Source organism: Calypte anna, chromosome 6 (assembly GCF_003957555.1).
Source record: "Calypte anna isolate BGI_N300 chromosome 6, bCalAnn1_v1.p, whole genome shotgun sequence".
NCBI classification, from domain to species: Eukaryota; Metazoa; Chordata; class Aves; order Apodiformes; family Trochilidae; genus Calypte; species Calypte anna.
The window spans coordinates 13,002,321-13,024,962 of record NC_044252.1 but is presented as its reverse complement, the minus strand read 5'-3'; the positions used below and the strand labels follow the sequence as shown (position 1 = coordinate 13,024,962).

The 22,642-nt window shown below is 49.6% G+C and overlaps 2 protein-coding genes across 5 annotated transcripts in view; both read left to right on the top strand.

Moving 5' to 3' along the window:
• The window catches only part of UNC5B (unc-5 netrin receptor B), a 50,102-nt gene extending 43,911 nt beyond the window's left edge, over positions 1 to 6,191 (top strand). Inside the window, exons 8-17 of the mRNA XM_030453537.1 lie at positions 533 to 565; positions 1,455 to 1,649; positions 1,799 to 2,191; positions 2,620 to 2,707; positions 2,797 to 2,965; positions 3,080 to 3,313; positions 4,269 to 4,418; positions 4,675 to 4,839; positions 4,933 to 5,120; positions 5,575 to 6,191. Of these exons, the coding sequence (XP_030309397.1) occupies positions 533 to 565; positions 1,455 to 1,649; positions 1,799 to 2,191; positions 2,620 to 2,707; positions 2,797 to 2,965; positions 3,080 to 3,313; positions 4,269 to 4,418; positions 4,675 to 4,839; positions 4,933 to 5,120; positions 5,575 to 5,740 (1,781 nt within the window). The 3' untranslated portion in view covers positions 5,741 to 6,191. The remainder of the gene's footprint in view (positions 1 to 532; positions 566 to 1,454; positions 1,650 to 1,798; positions 2,192 to 2,619; positions 2,708 to 2,796; positions 2,966 to 3,079; positions 3,314 to 4,268; positions 4,419 to 4,674; positions 4,840 to 4,932; positions 5,121 to 5,574) is intronic.
• Positions 6,192 to 12,006: 5,815 nt separating this feature from the next.
• Positions 12,007 to 21,921, top strand: SLC29A3 (solute carrier family 29 member 3). Of its 4 annotated transcripts, XM_030453654.1 has the most exons (8): positions 12,059 to 12,125; positions 12,806 to 13,066; positions 16,092 to 16,135; positions 16,734 to 16,804; positions 17,257 to 17,339; positions 17,896 to 18,122; positions 19,055 to 19,217; positions 19,836 to 21,921. In XM_030453654.1, the coding sequence occupies exons 2-8, from the start codon at positions 12,918 to 12,920 to the stop codon at positions 20,503 to 20,505; spliced, it is 1,407 nt and encodes a 468-aa protein (XP_030309514.1). In that variant the 5' UTR covers positions 12,059 to 12,125; positions 12,806 to 12,917; the 3' UTR covers positions 20,506 to 21,921. The 4 variants fall into 4 exon arrangements, with proteins under 4 accessions (XP_030309516.1, XP_030309514.1, XP_030309513.1 ...); XM_030453656.1 differs by lacking the exons at positions 12,059 to 12,125; positions 16,092 to 16,135; positions 16,734 to 16,804 and adding an exon at positions 12,007 to 12,026; XM_030453653.1 differs by lacking the exons at positions 16,092 to 16,135; positions 16,734 to 16,804 and having other exon boundaries at positions 12,065 to 12,125.
• The last annotated feature ends 721 nt before the right edge of the window (positions 21,922 to 22,642 follow it).

Here is a 22,642-nt window from a genome sequence, read left to right as displayed (position 1 = left end):
AACTCTGTGTAGGGGTGAAATTTGGTGATATTTGGTGGGATGTAAATGCTCAATGGAGCCTTCTGAAGCAGCACTAGGTCTGGGGGCTCTGCTGGTTGTGGTGAGGGATTTAAGCCGGGGGTGGGATGTGTCTCAGCCTTACCCTGAAAGCAGCAGGTAAGAAAAAAACCCGATAATAATTGTACTAATGGTAATAATTGTAATTGTGCTGCTGGACGGTGAGTGGGCACACCAGCATCTGAGCAGCCAATGCTGCCACCTGCTGCCGTGTGACACTGCTGTCCCCTTTAGCACTGCCTCAGCCAGAAATGCTTTAAAGTCCTATTAGGTAGGGGTATGCGCCCAGGGGGCCTGCTGTGCATGGAGGCATCCTCCTCACCAGGCTTCTGCCTGGCTTTCTATGTGCCCCAGGGAATGATGCTGCTATCCTGTACCTCCCCACCATGCTGCAGCTCCTCACATCCCGTCTGCTTCATCTCATCCCCATCACCATCTTCACCTTTTGTTTTCTAACTTTTTTTTCCCCTAACAGATAAAAGAGTTCTAAGCGAACCCAAAAGCCACCGTAAGTGTTCATTTCATGGCCATTTTGTTTGATTTCTAGATATTGCTTTGGTTTTCTTCTGTCACATCTGTAGCAGGGCTAGAGATGCCTGGAGGGGGAGGAAAGACAGGGATGGGCTGAGCATACTCAGGTCCTGGTACTGGAGGCTTCACCGTGCTCTATCTTCCTTCTTCGTCCTCTGTTTTTGGGGCAGACATAGCCAAGATACCCCAGGTGTTAAAGGGTCCAAAGCCTTGTGGCAGAGGAAGGGTTTAATGGGGAAACTGAGGAGTGTGTATAAATACAGTGACAGTCTGTCCTGATGAATGCAGAGCTCTGGTACATATAGATGAGACACATGGGTAGGTGTTAGGTTTGCTCTTCAGGGTTGTCTCTGTTAGCATGTGAGGGCTGACAGATCCTTCATGAATCTGAGCTGCACACACTTAATGTTTCTGGGCTCCTTGGTGCCCAAGTAGAGTTTCCATGAGCAGTGGCAAGGTGTTCTCCAGAAGTATGAGGGGTTCACCTCCATCTCAGTTCCTAGCATCATAGAATCATAGAATGGGTTTGGGTTGAAAAGTACCTTAAAGATCATCTAGTTCCAACCCCTCTGCCATGAGCAAGGACCACTAGACCAGGTTTCTCCAAGCCCCATGAAGCCAACACATCAAGGCATGAGGAAACCATGCAGTCTGGGCCAGTGTCTTATCATCTTTATAGTATAGAATTTCTTGCTCTTAGAAAACATCCTCCATCCTCTTGCCACAGCTTTTGCAGCAGGCACAGTACACATCATCTCCTTCATGCCTGTGTCCCACATCAGTGGTGGGGTTGGGGAGTACTGGTGGGTCTTGATGTGTTTTTCTGGTGCCCCTTTTTTCACCTCCATTTCTTTAATCTCTCCCAGTGCTGGAGGCCACAGGTGATGTGGCCCTGTATGCCGGGCTGGTAGTGGCCATTTTTGTCTTCATCGTGATCCTCATGGCCGTGGGGGTTGTTGTGTACCGGAGGAGATGCCGAGATTTTGACACAGACATCACAGACTCTTCAGCTGCTCTGACTGGGGGCTTCCACCCTGTCAACTTCAAGACCTCCCGTCATGGTAAGACCCACAGCCCATGGTGGTCCTCCTTGTGAGCTCACATTCAGGTAGAGAGAAGAGCTTTCCACAGGCACCTCTTCTAGTCAAACAGGGTTTTTACATCCCTGTGTTTGCCATCTCCATCCCATCCATGCTTTCTCCTCCCGCAGACAACCCTCAGCTGCTGCACCCCTCAATGCAGCCGGACCTGACAGCCAGCACAGGGGTGTACCGTGGCCCCATGTACGCCCTGCAGGACTCCTCCGACAAGATCCCCATGACCAACTCTCCCCTGCTTGACCCCCTCCCCAACCTAAAGATCAAAGTGTACAACTCCTCCACTGTCTCCTCTTCACCTGGGCTCCATGATGGGACTGACCTGCTTGGGGGTGTCCCCACCACTGGCACCTACCCAGGGGACAACACCAGGGATGGACACTTTGCCAACGTGAGGAACAAAACACTGGGCTCCCAGCATCTTCTCAGCTTGCCCCGAGAGCATGGCAACAGTGCCAGCGGCACCTTTGGTAACCTGGGAGGAAGACTGACCATCCCAGGCACTGGTAAGCCCTAGGCTGGGGAGAAAGGCATGTTTGGCTGCTGAATGATCAAGGATTGCTCTTGCCCCAGCAGACTTGCCTCCTGTGAGCAGCCTTTAGCTATCCCAAATCTGGCTCAGGGGAGGAAGGCAGCAGGTCATTCCCAAGTCAGGCTTCAGAAGTTAGAGATCATAGCCTCCTGGGACTTCCCCTGGCTGGACCTGCCATCAATCCAGGGCCTTGCCAAGCAGATCCACCCTGTCTAAAGCAGAGGCCTGGCTCTTGCCTGCAAGCAGTGCAGCTGAAGAATATCTGGAGATGTTTCTTCTTGGGCACTATGGACTGCTCTAGTTCACTGCTGTCCTTATGTTTGCCAGCTGGGGTGGAAGGGTGGTTTCTCCCTGCTGGTTTCTCCCTCATTTTGTGACTAACACCTGTGTTTGCCCTGCTAGGGGTGAGCCTGCTGGTGCCCCATGGAGCCATCCCCCAGGGGAAGTTCTATGAGATGTACCTGATCCTCAACAAGGCAGAGAGTGCCCTGTAAGTCACATCACACCAGCCATACATCTGATCTTTGTTGGCTGCTATGAGGCTTTCTTTCTAACCCATGTTTCCTCTCTCCTCCCCAGCCTGCCCTCTGAAGGCACACAGACAGTGCTGAGCCCAGTGGTGACCTGTGGACCTACTGGTTTGCTCCTGTGCCGTCCCGTTGTCCTGACCATTCCCCACTGTGCTGATGTCAGCTCCTCAGATTGGATTTACCAGCTGAAAACACAGTCCCACCAGGGAAACTGGGAGGTAAGGTGGAAATCAAGCCCCTGCAGCCAGAGAAGACCACTGGCATTGTGGGACACAGGTCCTAGCAAATCCTGCCTGGAAGACAAGCTGACCCTCAGCCTTGATTCCCTGTAGGAAGTTGTGACCCTAGATGAGGAGACCCTCAACACTCCCTGCTACTGCCAACTGGAAGCCAAGTCCTGCCACATTTTGCTGGACCAGCTTGGCTCCTACGTCTTTGTGGGCGAGTCCTACTCCAGGTCAGCCATCAAGAGGCTCCAGCTGGCCATCTTTGCCCCCACTGTCTGCACCTCCTTAGAGTACAGTCTCAAGGTCTACTGCTTGGAGGACACGCCAGATGCTCTGAAGGTAAGGTGACCAGTGTTGGCTGCCCCTGGTTTTTAGAGTGGTTTGGGTTGGAAGGAACTTTGAAGATCATGTGGTTCTGGTCCCCCTGCTGAGAAGGGAAGCTGTTTATGCTAGCAGTGAGATGCTGGCTGGTGCCTCCTGGGGTGGCCTGGCCCCTTGGGGAGGAGCAGACAACCTGATGCAACTGCCTGCAAAGTGACCAGAGCAGTAAACTAATAAGCATGTTTACTGCTTTCCCTGCCCTTCCTCACCCTCTGAGAAGGAAATGAGGAGGGTGTTTTGTAATTCCCATACTGGCTCCCCTTTCTGCAGACATTAATTAGTCCAGAGGTTTTGCTATTGCTGGATGGGTTTTCTCTCCCCCTCTGCGGAAAATTGCCTCGGGTTTTCCATAGGTCCTGTTAGTCCTGAGTGGAAACATATCTCTTCCCTCCTTGGGAGGGTTTGAGGCATTGATAGCATTGAGTACAGCACAGAAAGGTTGAGTTTGGATGCTTTTTCTTGCCTGGACCAGCAGTGTGGTGGCTATTTAGTTCTCTATGACTTGTCCTGAGGTTCTGGATTGCTGTGGTGCCTCTAGGCAGAGATGTAGCCAGCACTCCAGCTCCCAAATTCCAGTTTGCTCCTAAAAATTGCTGGTGTAATTACGGTGTTAAAACCAGACTGGGTGGCAGTCTTGAAAAGTGTACCTGGTTTTTCTTTTGGAGCTTTGCATCCTCTGAGAAGTGCAGAGCCCTATACAGGTGCTCATGTGTTCTAAAATTCAAGTTGTAGGTTGGGCTGTTGGTCATGGATTGTTGGGCTAAATGAGATGAGCAGCTGTCAGGGTGGCAAAGGCTGCTCTCCTGGGGAAGGATCCCCATGGGCTGGCTTCTCTTGCCTGGGTGTGGAGTGGGGAGAGGAGGAGCCCCTGCTTACCTCCTAGGTCTCATGCTGCCTGTCCCACTGCCTGCAGGAGGTGCTGGAGCTGGAGCGGACGCTGGGTGGGTACCTGCTGGAGGAGCCCAAGCCCCTGCCCTTCAAGGACAGCTACCACAACCTACGTCTCTCCATCCACGACATCCCCCATGCACTGTGGAGGAGCAAGCTGCTGGCCAAGTACCAGGTTAGTGTCTGAGCTGGGGACACTTAGGGTCTGAGACCAGGGACACTATCTTCAGACAAGCAGCAGGGTGCTGAGTGCTCTGGTCTTGTCTCCAGAGTTGTTTCCCAAAGGGATGTTTTCAAATGGTCTTTCCTGGTGGGATGCTATCTGTGGGGTCCTTCTTTCCCATTCACATCCATGGGTTGGCTGAACGAGGTGGGATCTCCCAGTGGAGCTGCTGAATCCTTCACTTAGCCCATGTTTTGGTGGCCTGCAGGAAATCCCCTTCTATCACATCTGGAGTGGCAGCCAGCGAGCCCTGCACTGCACCTTCACGCTGGAGAGGTACAGCCAGGCCTCCACGGAGCTCACCTGCAAAATCTGCGTCCGGCAGGTTGAAGGAGAAGGGCAGATCTTCCAGCTCCACATCACACTGGGAGAGGTGAGCAGTGGGGAGCTGACTGGGACAGTGAGGGGACATGCTTGGTAGCCACTTTGTGCTTCAGTGTCTCTCTCCCTGTCCTTCTTCTTGCAGCACGCCAGCTCCTTTGACACCCTTCGCTCCCACCACAGCAGTGCTGCCACCACCAGCACCACCCAGCTGGGACCCTACGCCTTCAAAATCCCCCTCTCCATCCGGCAGAAAATCTGCAACAGCCTGGATGCTCCCAATTCCAGGGGAAACGACTGGAGACTTCTTGCCCAGAAGCTTTCCATGGATCGGTGGGTCTCCCTGTGCTTTGGTTTCCCCTCCTGTCCCTGGGCAGGGAAGTTTTACTCCTCTTCTTCCATGCTGCAGGCATACAGTTAGGTTACATGCCCACCAATGAACTATGGATATAGCTAGGTGTAGTTAGATCCATCTGTGCCACAGTCCTGGGTCTCTTGCCACTTTGAACTGGTCCTTCTTTATTTGGAACCATGGTTGGGCTGTTCCTGCCTGGGTTCACTTCCAAGGTCCAAAGGAAGGGAGGGTAATTTCAGCCATAAAAAGCTTGCTTTGCTTTTGCATCAATGCCTATATCAAACATTGAAGGCTGTGTCTCAAGGATTTTGGCATTTGTGTTAAGGCCTTTCCATCAAGGTTCCTATTGTTTGCTGCTCCAGCATCCTCCGTCCCTCCATCCCTGAAGGGCACCTCACCAACCTGGACCTCCTCTCTGCTTTCCCTCTGCAGGTATCTGAACTACTTTGCCACCAAAGCCAGCCCCACCGGGGTGCTCCTGGACTTATGGGAAGCAGAGCATCAAGAGGACGGTGATCTCAACACCTTGGCCAGTGCCTTAGAAGAGATGGGCAAGAGTGAGATGCTGGTGGTCATGGCCACAGAGGGGGACTGCTGATGATGCTTCCTGCTGCCGGCAGGCGCAGGAGGGTGAAAAGGAGGGACCCTTCCCTGGTGTCACGGGGAGACTTGTCCATCCCCAGGCAGCAGCCAAGTGAGGAAGAGATGAGGCCGTGGCTTCTGCTCACTCTCAGCCTTAGAGACCCATCCTCAGAGTTTACAAGCAACTGAAGTGTTACACGGTGTTCCTCTTCCCCCTCCTCCTTCTTCTCCTTTTGGGGTGGCAGCCAGCAGTGCTCATGGCGTGGGGAGGAATTTTCAGGGCTTCTCGAGTCGGGATGGGGGCTTTTCTTCTCCTTCTTCTGGGTTTCCCTCCATTTCTCCTCCTTCTTTAATAGCATTTCCAGGTGGAAGAGATGAGTACAGTCCAGGCGAGTGGCTCCTATCAAAAGCTTCAGGCAAATGAGGCAAAGAAAGAAAAAAGGAAAAAAAAAAGTTTCTTAGGAAACGCAAATAATTTATTATCCAGATTTTTGGATGAGTCCTTTTTAGAAAAAGAAAAAAAAAAAAAGAAAAAAATTAAAAAAAAAGATTTATAAACCTTTTTTGTGTGTGTGTGTGAGAGCAAGTGTGTTGCTGTGGTGGCGGTGGCAGAGAGAGATTGTGATGAACCCACTTTTATAGGGAAAAGCATTTAGGGAAAAGTGGAGCAAAGCATGTTTACATGTCCTGGGACCCCCGGGGAGTCTGTAGGGTGAAGTGCCTCTACAGCCCTTCTGCTTCAGGGACAGCTGAGACTTTCCCCAGGAATTTTTTTCCCTTTTTCCCTGGCTGCAGTGCCTGGCAGAGCCAGGGGTCTAAGAGGGATGAGGGATGCTGCCCTGCATTTAGGGTTTGGAGCTGATGGGGGGGGCTGTTTTTTTTTATTAAATTCTTCCCTGGCATCCTTTGGGGGAGGTTTTTAGGATTCATTTACATCACTTCAGTACAAACCAAAGAATTTGGTCCTGAGGTTGGAAGAGAGAGGATGAGCAGTTTGTGGAGGGGTGCAGGGGAAGCAGAGGGCTGGTGGGTCAGGTTGCAGCCCCTGTGCAGACCACCTGGGTCTCCAAGGTCCATGTGCTCATGCCCAGTTTTTGATGCAGTATTTCAGCAGGAATTCAGGGAGGGAAAGCCCTCAGCTGAGCATTTTCATATGAGGGATGGCATGGGAAGCATCAAGCAGGTTTCCATCCTCTCCTCACAGTTCCTTTTTGGATCTGTAATAGTTTTTGTGACAATGGGGAAGTTGTAGGATAATCAGAAAGTCATGAAGGGGTCAGCTGGAACAAAGTTCCTCATAAAGATACAGTGTCTCAATGAAGGGTAAAAATTAAGATTGCCTGCAGATAGAAATAGTTACACAGCAAGTGCTATATTTTAGTAATCTGTTATTTAAAAAATAAAAATAGAAAGGTTATGGTAAGCTCAGGATTAGAGTAGATCCCAGGGCAAGGCTATGGATTCTTCACTGATGAAAGTATTATGAGTCTGAGACCAGGTCCTGCTTCAGGCTGTGATGTGCAGGGTCCTGGACCAGTGTCATGAGCAAATGGGGCAGCAGTGTCACGGGGACCAGAGCAAAATCAGAGAGCCCTGCCATGAGCATCACCATTGCAGGATGGCTTGGTGGAAGTGGGGAGGTTTCAGTATTGCTTGAACACAGGTTTGGTTCCTTTCAGCAGCTCTTGAAGCAGTAATTGAGCACTTAAAGCTGCTCCCCACTGTGTTTTGGGGTGTTCAGGGTTCATTTCTTGCTAGGTGTTCAAGGCTGTGGGAGAAAGGGAACTTTTTTCATGTGTGTTGGGTGTGAAGGCATCTGCAGGGCAAACTGTGTCACATAGGAAGGGTTTTATCTATTCTTTAGATACATTTAAGTATCAGTTTTCTGAGACCCCATCTCTGTGCAGTTGGGGGGGATTAAGTAAGTTTGAAAGAAATGAAGAATTTATGTACCGAACCGGCTGCTGGCATTTCACAGGGCTCCTTTCTGGGCGCCATGGTGCTCTCTGTGAGACAAGAGGCTCTTCTTTTGGGCCGTCCGAATCTCTCTCGCTGTCATTCTCTCTGTGTCTGGTTCATGGATCACTCTACACCCAGATGTGTGCCTGTCCCTCCCTCCGTCCCACCCACAGCCACCTCTGCCTCCCATCCAATCCATACATCCATCCATACATCCATCCATCTGTGATTGTCTTCCCCTTCCTGTCGGTGGGCCTGGACCCACTGAGGTGTGTGTTGGGGGGGCTTCTCCCCATTTTTCTGACTGGGGAACCTGCACTGGGAGCTGGGCAGGGAGGAGGCAGGGTTTGCCCCCTATTCCAGTCCTCTGAGTATCTCCCATAGGTGCCAGCTACCAGGAGGCCTTTGTGTCTCTCTTCAGGACCTGGGGTTTCCCTGGCTGGGTGATGTGAGAAAGGCAGCCCTGGGAGCTGTGTCATGCTGGCAGTGTCTGTCTGCAATCTGAGCTTTGCAATCTGTTTCCATATTTATATGTCCGGGGGATGGGCCTGGTGGCATCCTCTAAAAAACACATCTGTTTATTCTGTAAACTAAAGAACTGTAAATAAAGTTTAGCATTCCTATTGTAATTCCTATTGTAACAAATTAATTTTTATGCAATAAATTATATTTCCTAGTCTAATAAAAAAAACCCCAAAACAATCTGCTCTCTCTTCTTGTGCTCATCACTCACCAGTTCTTGCTGGGTTTTGCATCTGCAGGGATTTGGGTCCAGCTGGAGCAGCACCAGCAGTGTGGGGATCCCCATCAGCATCCCTTCGACCTGGTTTTGGGTCAGATGCTGCAGGGATGCCAGCACCAGTGGTGGGAGGAGGTTGCTGTCAGAGTCCCTAAGGGAGGTAAGATGCACAGATTGATTTATGGGCTGTTTTGGACTCACATGGGTGATTACAAGGCAGGAGAGGAGCCACTACATCTGTGTCTTATGGGGTAAGCCACTGTCTCAAGAAGTTAATTTACTTTCCTGAGGGATGTCCACCTGTCCTGCAGAAAGTCATGACTCTTCCAGCAAGGACCAGGACCAGGGGACCTAATCTGGGAGGGGGAATGGCTGTATCAGAGAAAGCAAAGCCACCAGCAGGTCTTGCAGGGAGCGGTCCCACTGTCCCTATCTGAGCTGGTCGCAGCCTATGGAAACAAGGTGTCACCAGGAGATGGCAATGTTGTCCCTACTCTGGGCAGGCGTGGGGATTCTGCGACCAGGGGAAGATACAGGGGGAAGATTGCTGCCCGGTCATGGCAGCAATTACAACATAGCCATGCAAAGATACACAGTGCTCCCACGTGGCCTTTCCAGCTCCAAATATAACTGCTGCATCCCAAGTGATAATCTTTTGGTTTTGTTTTTTTCATATTAATTCCTTTAGCCTCAGTCTCCAAAGTTTCTTTCTGCAGGAACCATTTGCATGTTTCTAAGGGCCCAGATCTTTGAATAGCTTTGGCCAATTGGTGTCTGATTCCATCTGATGTTCTATCAAAATACCCACCTTGCTCCTCCCTGAAATCTAGCTGGTACGGATTTTCTCTTCAGTTGATGTATTGAACTCAGTCCTCATGGTAGGTCCGAAACTGAGTGCCTGCCATCACTATGCATCGGCAGATTTATTCTGCCACAGAGAGGACACCTAGTAGCACCAAAGCAGCCCACATCAAGGTCTCTTGGTTTCTCCAGTCCATGAAAGTTTCAGTCTCTTAACCATTACTTGCCTGCCCTTTGCTCTGTTACCTCCAGTGTGGCCAGGGCAAGCAGTGCTATGGGATGCCTGGTAATCCTCTGGGATAACCAAGAAACTCAGTTCTGGCACAGTTCACCTTGCATTCAGACCAGGAATGGACTAGATTTGGGGTTGGGGTGGAGGGGAAGCACCCCAAACCCTGTTTTGAAGTATAGGGGTGTCCCTAAAATCAGCCTGGAGCTGACATGGGGGTCTGTGTTGCAGAGGGTCTCTTGGGTGTGGGTAATGCTGGCCCGAGGGGCTCGCACAGCTCCAGTTAAGCGTGGACTGGCTTTGTTTACCCTGCTCAGCTGTCACAGTCCCTTGTGCTGATGTGATCTGAGGCTCTTCTCCAGCAATGGGTTTTTTGACATGATAGACAGCAGCAGGTCAAAAATATCAAGCAAATCCCTCTGAGCTGATGGGTTACTGATTCAGATAGGCTGTGCCATCTCCTCAGGTGCTTTTCCAGCCTAGCATGTCAATGTGGATGAAAATCCTGAGGAGAAACCTCTGGAGAGAAACCCACGTGCTCCTCTGAAGCCTTTCCATCTCAGCACATTGCCGGTGGGTAGGTCATGTGCTTCTGCTTGTTTGCTTGCAAAACGGGGAAAAAACCCACTACAGCATGTCTTGGGCTATTTTGACATCTGGGTGGCCAAGGCCATCTGATCCTCAGAGAGGCTGGAGATGGGTGGTGGCTGGTCCTGGCTTCCAGGTGACCACCAGCTCTGCTTGCACCAGTGCTGATGGGAAGTGAGGTATCTGGGTCTGTCTGCATCTGTCCCACAGGCAGTTGTATGTGGGGGAAAAAATGCAGACTAGACCATCTTGGACCCTTCTGCAAAAAACCAGGCTGTTTTATTTTTTGATGAAGAAAGGCTGGATAGAGGTGCAATGGAGGAAAAACCCTGCCATGTGCTCTGGGTACTGTAGGTGATGGAGCTGCTCTTTCTGTCCAGCTCTAGACTCCTCAACACAAGAAAGACATGGAACTGTTGGAATGAGCCCAGAGAAAGCCATAAAGATCCTCTGATGGTTGGAGAACCTCTGCTATGGAGACATGTTGAGAGTTGGGGTTGTTCAGCCTGGACAAAAGAAGGCTCTGACGAGATCACAGAGCACCTTCCAGTACGTGAAGGGGCGTGAAGGGGAGGGATTTCTGACAAAGGCATGGAATGATGGGATGAGGGGGCACAGTTTCAAACTGGAAGAGGGAAGCTTTAGGTTAGACATTAGAAAGAAATTCTTCGCTATGAAGGTGGTGAGACACTGGCCCAGGTTGTCCAGAGAAGCTGTGGCTGCCCCCTCTCTGGAAGTGTTCAAGGCCAGGTTTGGTGGAGCTTAGAGCATCCTGGTCTGGTGGTGGTGTCCTGGTGGTGGGTTCTACCACCTGGTGTGCAATAAGCCAATCCACACATAGCATGGAGATAATCGCTTTAATACCCATTGCTGTGCAGAAAAGGGAGCAGGATGGTGTTCCAAAAAAGCAAACAGCTTCCTCAAACACAAGTGTCCACAAACATGAATACCCACAAACATGAATAATAACTTTATCTCTAATTATATATTCTGTCATTTGCACATATGATTGATTAACTAGTTCCTCATTTCCATTTAAAGTGCCAAAGATTAGAAATGTTATTATGCATGCTCACAGAGTGAGGGGCTTTTTATTAGTAGGGGTTTCTCTAGCTTGGGGGTGGGTATTTTAGTATCCTACTAGTACATTAATATGCTAATGATATATTAATACACTGCATGCAATTGCTCAGTGTTTTCTACCTTGTGCTCAAGGCTATAACCAAGATAAGCTGTGGGGAGTACCCCTTTCCATCCCTTTCAACTGTCTTGCAGGACTGTCTCAAGGATGGGCTGTTGCATACTTGGGATTTTTTTTCTACAAATGGGATGTGTTTTTCCCTAATTGGGACGTGTTTCTCTCCAATTTTTCCCATTTCACTGTCTTTAAGCTGGTTTTATTCCGTGTATCTCTTTTGTTTTCTTTTTATGAGATTTCTTTCTCCAAATGTGATTTTTTTTCCCCCCCAAAATGTCACTTACTTCAATTAATAACTGACACCAGTGGGAGGTGCCCCTGCCTACGGCAGAGGGTTTGGAATTGGTTGATCTTTAGGACCCTTCCGACACAAACCAGCCTGTGATTCTGTGATGAAGGAGGAGCTGGTGTCCTGGCTCCGGTGAGGGGTCTCCGGAGGATGCTTTTTATTCCCTGCCCTCACACAGGGGACAATGGTCTCACATACCCAAGTCCGGGAGAAAGCTTACTCTATCCCAAAGCCCTCAGCCGAGGAGTAACACCGATTTTAAGAGACCTCTTCTGATCTGAAACCGTGAGGTCCCCGAGTGCTGCTTGCGGGTCAGCTGCACGGGGTCAGCCGGAGTGCCAGCGCTTCATAGCTGCGAGGGAAGGGAAAAGGGAGGAAAACAAGAAAAAAAAACGAGGAAAGCTTTCGCAGGAGGCGGTGCCGGGGCCGAGCCACCCCCGGGGCCACCCCCGGTGGGGCGGGGCGGACGGGGTTGGCGGGGCCGGAGGCTGCGGGGCCGGTGAGTGTTGCCGCGGCCAGGGGGGACAGGGGATGCCCGGTTGGGATGCACGGATGCGCGGAGGGAGGGATGAGGCGCTTCCCCCTGCTGGAATGCCAGGTTTTTTTTGTTTGCAAAATCCCGGATTTCCGGCGCGGTCCGGCCCGGCTCCTCCCCCTGGGCTTTACAAGGCGCTTTGTAAAGCCTGGGTGGGGTGCTGGAGCCGGTTGCCAGTTGTTTTTGCGAAGCCTGGTGGTGTTGCTGCGGTGGTTTAAGCTGGCCTTGCTGGTATTACATTAGTTTACAAGCTGTTTTTAAAAGACCGGTGACGTTTTTCTGGTTTATGAGTAATTTTTGCAAGGCTTTGGTGGCGTTCTGTTAGTTTCCAAGCCGGTTTGCAGAGCTTGGTGATGTTGCATTAATTTACAAGAGTTTTTAGAAAGCCCTCTGGTGTTACATTAGCTCACAGGTCGCTCTGCAAAGCCTGATGGTGGTGTTAGTTTACAATATGTTAATTTTTAATTTTTAAATTTTTTCTTTTTAATGTGCTGCCGTTTCCTTCTTTCTCAAGGCCAAGGGGTTAATTATTAACTATGGACGGAAACATGGGAACTCTCCCTTTCGGGAAGCTGGAGGTGTCTGAGCCCAGCTGGTTCAGTTCATTCATCTGCTACTTGCTGGACAATCAGTGACCAGAGAAAAGAGCTGTATACAGGGGTTTCTGAGCAACAGTTTGAAACCTTCAACTGATAATATAATTTTGAGGGGTTATTTTGGGTTGTTTTGTTTTTGTTTTGCAGCGTCCTGGCATCATGCACCCAGCAGCCAGTAGCGTTCTCCCAGATGAGGAGCCCCTGCTCCAGGAGCCCTCGGTGAACAGGTACATCCAGCAAAAGCCCAGAGACCACTTCCATGGGGCCTACATTATTTTTTTCCTCCTGGGCATCGGGTCACTGCTACCCTGGAATTTTTTCATCATGGCAAAGCACTACTGGATGTACAAGCTGCAAAACTGCTCGGATCAGGAAGGTCTGGCAGGACAGGCAGGGTCCGATCTGCGGGTGAGTCTTTTGCTTTCAAGGCAGAAAAAACCAGCTGATTTCCTTCCCAAAATTCTCTTTTTCCCTTCTACTTCCCCAAAAGGTGGATCAACAACTTCTGGAGTTTTGCCTGCTGCAAACCACAGGCAGGGGGTTGTTTGGGGAGCACAAATGGTAGCAAGAAAAGTGCTTAAAACTAAAAGTTTAGTCTGTCTGTCTTTTACCTGTATTAACCTGTGCTAAAGTTTAGGATGCATTTAAAAAACTTGACTTAACCCGCCGCATGAGCAAGGCTGCTTTTCATAGGATGATTTCTACAGTATAAACCTTTGTGTTTTGTTTTTAGTTTTGTTTTTTTTTTTTTTGTCCTTCACACATGGTGAGCCCTGAAGTCCTACAGGGATCTGTGCTTTTCCAGCTGGGTTCATTTGCAACTCCCTGCAGGCTGGGAGATGAATTTCCCTGAACTTCTGGCTCCCTGGACGAGCACTGACCATGTTTTAAGTGTTTCCTTCCTTGTGCTGGCTGGTGCAGAGGCAGCAGCAGGACTTAGCAGGAGCCCTGGAGCTGTAGTCTCAAGCCCCTCAGCTGTTTTACTGCTTTCCCTCGAAGATCACACAGGTGTGACCAGAGTCTCTCCTTGCAGCAATAACATCTGCCTTTTGGCATATGGAACGAGGAGCTTTTCACAGGGCTATTGATGAGCAGGCCTTGGGGCAGCAGGCTTGATAGCTTCTCTTTTTCTTCTTCCCAAAGCCTCCTTTTCTCACTCCTCATGCTGTATCTGGGTTATTTCCCTATGTCCCCAAACAGAGCAGTGCTGTTTCTTTGCGGCTGGTGAAGTGTCCGTGCAGTGAAGCCACATCCCATCCTCCTCCTGTTGTTGAGCTTGGTGGTTCAAGTGGTTTGGGCACATTTCATTTTTATAAGAACACAGAACCAGGTGTGACACCCATGTTTTCTATGTGGTTTCTCAGACCAGTACAGCCTCCACATCTGTGTTAATTTAATAGCTGCTAAGCCAGCTGTGTTTTTGGTGGGGAGGAAGCCAAGTGTCATGGATGGTGTGTGTACCAGAATGCTGAAGTATATGGTGTGCTGGTGTAAACTGAGATACTGGGTGGCTTAAACTGATGGCACTAAGCCCAAAATGAGCTGCCCCTGTGTTAGGATGGGTTCTGAGAGAGGGGGTGAAGGATGCTCCACCACTATGTGGCATGATGCCCTTCCTCGTTCCCTGCATTCTACCTACTCCTCATGGCATCTTTGTCGGGCTTATCCAAGAAAATATTTGAAAAACACATTTTCAAGTAGGGCAAATATCACTAGATGTCTTCTAGTCTCCAGGGAAACCTTGCAGAGACCTTCTAGTACCTGAATGGGGCCTAAAGAAAACTGTGGAGGGACATTTACAAGGTTGTGGAGTGCTAAGATGAGGGGAAATGGCTTTGGACTGGAAGTGGAGACATTTGGGTTAGACATTAGGAAAAAATTCTTCTCTGTGAGGGTGGTGAGACACTGGTCCAGACTGCCCAGAGAAGCTGTGGCTGCCCCCTCCCTGGGACTGTTCAAGACCAGGTTGGATGGGGCTTGGAGCAACCTGTTCTAATGGGAGGTGTCCCATGGAAGGAACTTGATAATCTTTAAGGTCTCTTCCAACCCAAACCATTATATGATTCTTCCTTAAAAACTCCTGCATGGCTGTATTCCTGGGAAGATCAGCCATTACTTTATCAAAAAGATGGTTTTGCTCTTTTTGTGGGGCTGCCACACAATGGTTTTTTTGCTTCCTCCAGTAAGAAACAACCTGGCTTTTCTATGGCAATCAAGTCTGATAAAAAATAAACAGTCAGCCCTGTTTCTGATCTGGGATGGTGAGTCACAGCAAACAGAGCTTGACTGTGGGAAGATGGGCCTGCTCATGGCACCAGCCTGCTTATTTCATGCCCTGTGCTCCAGGTAATGCTCCAATGCCTTCAGCCACCACCGTGGACCTGGGGTTGCTTTTCCAGCTCGGCTGGAACCCAGCTGCCAAATCTGTGCTGAAGTAGAGTAAAAACTACTTTGCAAAAGCATCTCGGCAACACTGGCCAATAGTGGTGACTAATCTGCCACAGAGATGCTTTGTTCTTGTTTTGTTTCTCTTTAAGGTACTGTTTGTGTGTTGTGCATCACAGCAGCATGGCTGATGATGCTGCAGTTAATGCAAGGTCAGGCACCTCCATTACACACCTCAGCTCTGTGTTTGAGGAATGACACTTTCCTTGCACAGAGGGTTGGGTTTGCCTTGGGTGTTGCTATTTACCTTTAGCCAGGAAATGGGTGATAGTCTTTCAGCATGGCTGTTTCTCCTTTAAAACTGTGTCGGTGGTGGGGTATTTGGCCCTTGAGCTGGCCAGTCAGGGAGGCTCAGCCAAAAAGGGATAAGATCTAGGATATTTTGCATAGCCAAAAGTTTGCCCTGAAACATGTATGTGATGGGTGGCAATGGGAGAAGCATCACTGCCTGAGCTGGATTAACGTCTACCAAGCAGGAATGAAGAGGTGGGTTGAGTATGAAGAGTGATATATTCCATGGGTCCAGGCATGGATTAAATTTGCCACCTGCCATTCTGCTGCTGCATTAAAAATGTAGGGCATGGGCTTTCCTTTTTCATAGAAATGACAGCAATTGAAACCCTTCTCCTTAGCTTTTCTTCCCAGAAGAGTTTTTCTGTGAGTAAGGTAGGGTAAAATTTCCCAGAGCAGTCCAGGCTCCTCGTTTTCTTAAATACTTCCCCACTTCTCTTCCCACTACTGGTGTGAGCCTGCTTGGGAGTGAATGAAAGTTTCCCTGGGGAGCTCAAAAAGCAATGTCTCTGGATTATTCTAAGTACACCTCTGCTCACTCTTTTTTCCTCCTCAAAAGAGAAAGAAAATTAACTTGGAAATATATTAAGTATCCCCAGGCTTTGTTTTAAGTAGGTTGGTAAAAATGTCCTAGTTTTATCAGCAAACTTTTCATTTTGCTTTGTGTTTTCTCCAATGATTCATTTTATGGCCATAGAGCTTTGAGCCTCCTGCATCTCCAAGCTGATGCCCTGACTGCAGGTATTTATGTCTCCATCTGTAAAGACCCTCTAGGAGTGATTATTAGATTTCCTGTTGCTTACACTAAAGCTCCTGATAGGGAAGAATAAATGAACATGCTTGTAAACTGATTAAAAGCCTGCAATGCAAAGCTGGGAAAAAAAAAAAAAAAAGTACAAAGAGAAAATGCCAAGTGCCTTCTAGAGCTCAGATGCAATGTGGCTCCATCTCTCGTAGCTAGGTAACAGCAGAAAATGACAGCCCATCACCGTAGGGGTGGAGATGGAGGTCATCTTCTTGGCGAGCATTGTCCTGCCTGCTGGCTGAGATCCCCACAGAAAAAATCCAGGATGAAGCACCTCAAGGGGCGGAGATGGAGCCGACAAGCTTTAACAGAGTCATACAATAAATGGGTTGAAAATGTCAGCATTTGGCTGCAATCTTGGCAAAGAAATCTCTCTCTCTATTCTGTTTATTGCTTTTTGCTTGCCCAGCTTGCCCCTTGTGTGGGGGGGCTGGTGGGTATTGACTGATGCTGCAGCTGGGGTGATGGATGAGTCCCTACAGTAAATGTGTGTTCAGCCTCAGTATAGTTTCTCCATGACTTTTGTGCATGCAGGCAGAGAAAATAATGTTCCTGTGTCACCACTTGGGCTGCATTTGCTCAGGCACATTCTCACACCTGGAAAGGTAAGCTCAGGTTGGGTTTTTGAGGCAGTTTGCTAATAATATTAATGTTTTTGTGTCCTGAGCTATAAAAAAAACATCCTTCACAGAGCTCAAATAGGATTAAGCCTTAAAGGGGTTTGTTCATGATGCTGGATACAGCAGGAGAAATTCAGACCACCTCATTTCAGGTGCTGCCCTGTGGGGTCAGTACAGCAGTAAGGCAGGTATTTCCTTCACCTTTTTTGCTTCTGAACTGGTTACATCCCTAATTTCCTGAATTATCCCAGGGCTGGGTGAGGATGAGACATCCTTGGGGGCCCATTCCTGCTGCCTCTTGTCCTGAGCAGCTTTGCAGTAGGATGCAACAAGGTGGACACCTACATCATGACTGCCCATGTGTGCTGTATTGGGCTGTATTTAGGACCTGACATGCGCGTGTTGTTCCCCTCCTACCTTTTTTTTCTCCCTGGCAGGACTATTTTGAGAGTTACATCTCCATTGCTTCAACTGTGCCCTCAGTGCTGTGCCTGATTGGAAACTTCTTGCTTGTCAACAGGTAAGTCCTGCTTCATTCCTGGTTCTCCCTGGATTTGCCCACATCTCTCCTACCTTTCTTTGGCTTTAGCCATGGATCCCAGCTCAGTCTTCTCCTGGGGAGAAAGCCACGGGGCATCACAAGTGCAGCCTCCTTGGAGCTGACACCTGAAGGTTTCAGAGAAAAATCTTAACTACTTCTCTCCACACCTTTCTTTATTTTTCTTGATTCTTTTTGCAGCAAAGGAGTTGGTGTTGTGTTGGTCTCTTCTCCCAAGTAACCAGCACTAGGATGAGAGGAAAAGGCCTCAAGTTGTGCCAGGGGAGGTTTATATGGGATATTAAGAACAATTTTTTCTCTGAAAGGGTTTTCAAGCCCTGGAACAGCATGCCCAGGGCAGTGGTGAAGTCTGGATGTTTTTAAAAGCTGTGTAGATGTGATGCTGAAGCTCATGGTTTATTGCTGGGTTAATGGTTGGACTTGATGATCTCAAAGGTCTTTTCCAAGACCATTCTGTGATTCTATGATTCACATTACAGCTTTAAACTCAGCAGTGTCTTCATCTCCTTGTCTGCAGGGTGCCCGCCAGTGTCCGGATCCTCTCCTCCCTTTTTGTCATGCTGGCCATCTTCCTGGTGATCACGGTGCTAGTGAAGGTTGACACCTCCACCTGGACCACCAGCTTCTTCACTCTCACTGTTGGCTGTGTGGTGGTTGTCAGCAGTGCCTCCACCATCCTTGGCAGCAGCATCTTTGGGCTGAGCAGCCGCTTCCCCACCAGGAACCTGCAGGCTCTGATCTCAGGTGGGTGTCCCCGAGCTGTGCCATCCCAGAGGGATCATCCTCTTGGGTTTTCCCTGACTGGGTGGTTTTCTTTCCTTCCTGCAACTGGCGTTTTGTCATATGGGGTTTATTTTAGAAACTTCGCTTTGTCTCGGAGATAAGGGGAAGTTGCTGAAGGAGAAACATGGTCAGTCACATGAGCTGGCACTCTCGCTTCTGTAAATACCGAAGTGCTTAGGGCTGAGCAGAGATGAGGAGGGTGGTGGGTCCTTCCCCAGCCCTGCCTGGGGGATGAGCACCCTGCAAGGCAGCTCCAGCCAGCGTGACAGCTTGACCTGGTTATTCATCCTGTGCAGGGAGAAGGGGGGAAGGAGACGTGTCCCTCGTCACCTCTTGTTTGCAGCTAGAGGAATCCTCAGATTTGCCTTGTCTCCTCCTTTCTGTTCAGCATTTCCAGGTGTTTCTATGAGTGATGAGGGGTGTGTTAGGAGCTGTGAGTGATGAGCTCCCTGCAGGGCTGATAACCTTATAAATGTGCTGTGAACAGCTGGCAAACCAAGAGGGGAAAAGGGAGGAAAAAAAAATCAAGAGGGAGAAATTATTCCTGGGGCCAAGGCAGGAGTGTTTTAATGAGTTTAATCTGGTGGGAGAAATCAGCACATCCCCAAGATGGTGGCTTGAATTCCCATCTGGGGTAGGATGGGAGAGAGGTGGTTAAATGGAAATGGAGGTGGGGCTGGGCCCTGAGCCAGATTTGAAGGGGAAGGGGAAGGGGAGGATGTGCAAGCCAGAAAGTGTTAATAAGAGGATGCTGCTGTTTCTGGGTTCTCCCTCTGCATCCAAGTTCTCTTCATGGGAGGTGCTGTGGTTTGCTCTCTGCCACCTTAAGGTCCCTCACCTCAGGCTGGACTGTCCCCAGACACTGAGCTCTAGCTCTCGGGTCTCTGGCACAGGTCAGGCCATGGGCGGCACCATCAGCGCCATCGCCTCCCTGATAGACCTGGCGGCAGCAGCCGATGTCACCGACAGTGCCCTGGCCTACTTCTTCACTGCTGACGTCTTCATTGTCTTCTGCATCATGGTCTACCTCCTCCTTCCCAGGCTGGAATACTCCAGGTTTGTGCCCCTGCCAGCGTGGATTGGGAGGGATTGCTGCTCTCCATGCCCAGGGATCCCATGGGATGCTTGGTGTGCCTGTCACTGTCCCAGCATCCTACCCTGTGCTGTCCAGCTCTGGTGTTCTGCCACCACCAGCCACACTTCCCCATTTGATCGAAACCAAGGACTGAAACTGGGCTTGTGGCCCAGCCTGTGCTGAGTTTCTGGCAAGCCTTCTTTGGGGTAGAGGGGTGCTGATGCATTCCAAAATGTATGAAGTCAGTGGAGAGCCATTATCTGGAAGCAGCCAGCCAGAGTGTCCTTGTAGGGAGGCTGTATCTGCAGCATTGTGCCCTGATGTGCATGACCATCTGGTCGTCTTGGTGCTTGCAACCCCTAAAACCAGGTGGCCTCCAAAATACTGCATGCAGTGAACACAGCAGAGGTTGTAAAGGGGTCTTTGCCTCACAGAATATGGGTCCCTGAGGGTCATCTGTCTGTATGAGATGGGAGCTGAAGGTGTGATGGAGTTTCTGTAATTGCCTTCACTGGATCCAGTGGACTATCCATCACCAACTTCTCTCCTGCTCTCTCTCCAAGCCTCAACTAATAATCTCCCTCATTCTCTTTTTCCAGGTTTTACTTGGGCAGCCATAAGGAGAGCCCATCTCTGGCCACTGTGCCACCTGACAGCTGCATGGAAGATGAGGCAGAGTCAGGAGGCATCACAAATACCTCCTTCCTCCCCAAAAGCACCAGCGTCCCTCCACTCCGCCTCATCCTGCAGAAGACTGCCCTCCTCGGCTTCTGCCTCTTTTATGTCTTCTTCATCTCCATCATCATCTTCCCTTCTATCTCTTCCAACATTGAGTCTGTCAACAAGTCCTCAGGAAGCGTGTGGAGCACCAAGTACTTTGTACCGCTCACCAGTTTCCTCCTCTACAACTTTGCTGACTGGTGTGGGAGGCAAATGACTGCCTGGATCCAGGTGCCCGGCCCCAAGAGCAAGCTGCTGCCCATCCTTGTCCTCCTCAGGACTGTCTTCCTCCCTCTCTTCATCCTCAGCAACTATCAGCCCCGGGCTCACATCCAGATGGTGATCTTCAAGCAAGACATCTACCCTGTAGTCTTCACCACCCTGCTGGGGCTGAGCAATGGCTACCTGGGGACTCTGGTCATGATCTATGGCCCCAAGATTGTGCCAAAAGAGCTGGCTGAGGCAGCAGGGGTGGCGATGAATTTTTACATCGTGGTGGGACTGGCAGTGGGGTCTGCCTGCTCTGTTCTCATTGTGCACCTTTTGTAGAGGAGCAGCTTGTGGGAAATGCCTTTGATTTGCCATGCTGCTGTCAGGTATTTAGGTTTGGGTTTTTTCACCCCAAAAGCCAGGCATACTGTGGTTTTAGGGTAGGCTGCCTGTCTTGTTGGGGTGGATTGTATACAAGGGAAAAGTCCTCCTTCTACAAAGGGATGTCCCCTGTGCTTGGGAGGTTCCATTGGACCTTTGTCACTTCCCAGCTCAACTGGAGCAAACAGACCAAAGAAAAATTCTCATTCTCTCCAAGGAGCTCAGGGAAGCACCGGGAAACCTGGACCTCACCCTGGTGCCATGGGGAAGGGTGGCTTGCTGGTGCCACCAAGCTGGTCTGGAAATGAAACTGGGGTTTTTGAAACCGGGGGTTTTGATGGCACCTTGGGTTTTGCTGCCTTGTCATTAGAAGTGTAGGTCTGCAATGTTCTGGTGGCCTCAGGGGCATCCCCTCTCCTCAGACTGTGGTGGTGGTTGTAGAGCTCAAGGGAGTTCGAGCCCTGGAGCACCTTCATGCAAGCTTTGAGACCAGATAGCAGCTGCACTAGGGAGCAGGGCACTGTTTTGGGAGGATCTTATACATTCACATACCACAGAAAAGCAAATATAAGGGAAACCTCTCCACTTGGATTTCTGTGCACTTTATTTTTTCCAGATAAGATTGAATTGAGGGATCATCCAGCATGGTGCTACTAGTGCCAGGGCTGTATGTCCTGGCCAGACAGAGACCATTTCTCCCACTGTGACCATGGTGTGATGGACACCAACTTACCTGCCTGCCCCTGAACTCTGGGAGAGCAAAATGCCAAGTGGTCCCAACCTAAGGTGCCTTTAATCTGTGTTGAAAGGTCTCTTAAAGCAAGAGAGAGGTATTAGAGAAACTCTGCCGTGATGTTCACAGCAGAAAAGGGATTAATTTTGTTAGACAGGTGGCATATGGTCTCCAGATGCTTTCAGAGGGGTGGAGGTACTGTGCCACCTGAAAAGATGGGCCACCCAAAAGGGACCAGCTTTTAAAGTCATTTAAAACTTCCAGATGCAAATAAAGCCTGGCCTGAAAACCATTATTGTTTTTATTTACACAAACTGGGTGGATTTATGGCCTGTGAGATGTGAACTGGATGAAAAGGGATCACCTGTCATTGCAGCTGCTGTCTCAGGGATACTACCCATGGAAAATACTTCCTGTAAGACTGGGTCATTAGTGGATTCTTGATTAGTGTGATGCTCTCCTGACATCTGCTTGCTGGTCTGAGTTGCCAGGAGGTCTCCTTGCTGTGCTGGATGTGGTGGGGAGCAAGAGGGAGGATATGGGGCTGGTGCTTGTCCACCTACAGCCACCCTAGCATTGCTGGGTCACCAGCAGGATCTCTGGTGGTTATTGTCACAGGTGGCATGTAGTCTTGATGAGCTCTCATTTTTTTTTTATACAAATCCTTTCCAGCATTTAGTTTGGGCTCGCTGGTAAGACACACATGGATAAAGGCCCACTTCAGCTTGAAGGTGCTGAGAGTAGTGATGCTGGTGGGCTAATAAAGTTAATTCTTGATCCTGTGCAAGTGCTGGTGTAGGGAGTGGTTTCTGTTGGAGATGCACTGGTGTGCACAGGTCTAGTGTGTGCTTTTCCTTCTGGTCATCCCTCTTTTCCATCTTGGATTGTCAACTGGGAGAAATTGCTGAGAAGAACCTGGTGAAGGAGGCCCAAAAGAAGAGAGCCTTGTTATTCTAAATTAATACCCTGAAATGACCTGCTGGTAGGTGTGGAGAGCATACTTTCTGCATCTTCCAGGGGAAGCAATTGAAATACCACCAAAGACAAAGGATAAAGTTTGAGAAATGAAGGGAAAAATCAATACAGGTTCGAAGTTGGCAAGAATCAGGTCTGAACATGAAGCAGGGACCACTGGTGGGAGTGTTGTAGTATAGGGATGGAGTTGGGAGCGGGGGGGTGATGCCCCTGCAAAAGGGGATGGGTAATTTATGGGGAATTGCACGTAATGGCAGGGAAGTAATTTCCCAAAAAGTGCCCAGGTGAAGTCACATCTGATGCTCTGCGTAGGCAAGAAAGTGCAGAATGATGAGAGAAACATGCAGAAGGAAAGATGCTGTATCTCAGATGTGTTAGATTAAAGGC

What these genes read in the sequence shown, in the direction of transcription:
- SLC29A3 (XM_030453653.1), top strand. Translation starts at nt 12,072, where the DNA reads ATGCACGGATGCGCGGAGGGAGGGATGAGGCGCTTCCCCCTGCTGGAA. An exon ending in AACTTCTTGCTTGTCAACAG is followed by an intron (nt 17,340 to 17,895) that starts GTAAGTCCTGCT and finishes CCTTGTCTGCAG; the next exon opens with GGTGCCCGCCAGTGTCCGGA. An exon ending in CCCAGGCTGGAATACTCCAG is followed by an intron (nt 19,218 to 19,835) that starts GTTTGTGCCCCT and finishes CTCTTTTTCCAG; the next exon opens with GTTTTACTTGGGCAGCCATA.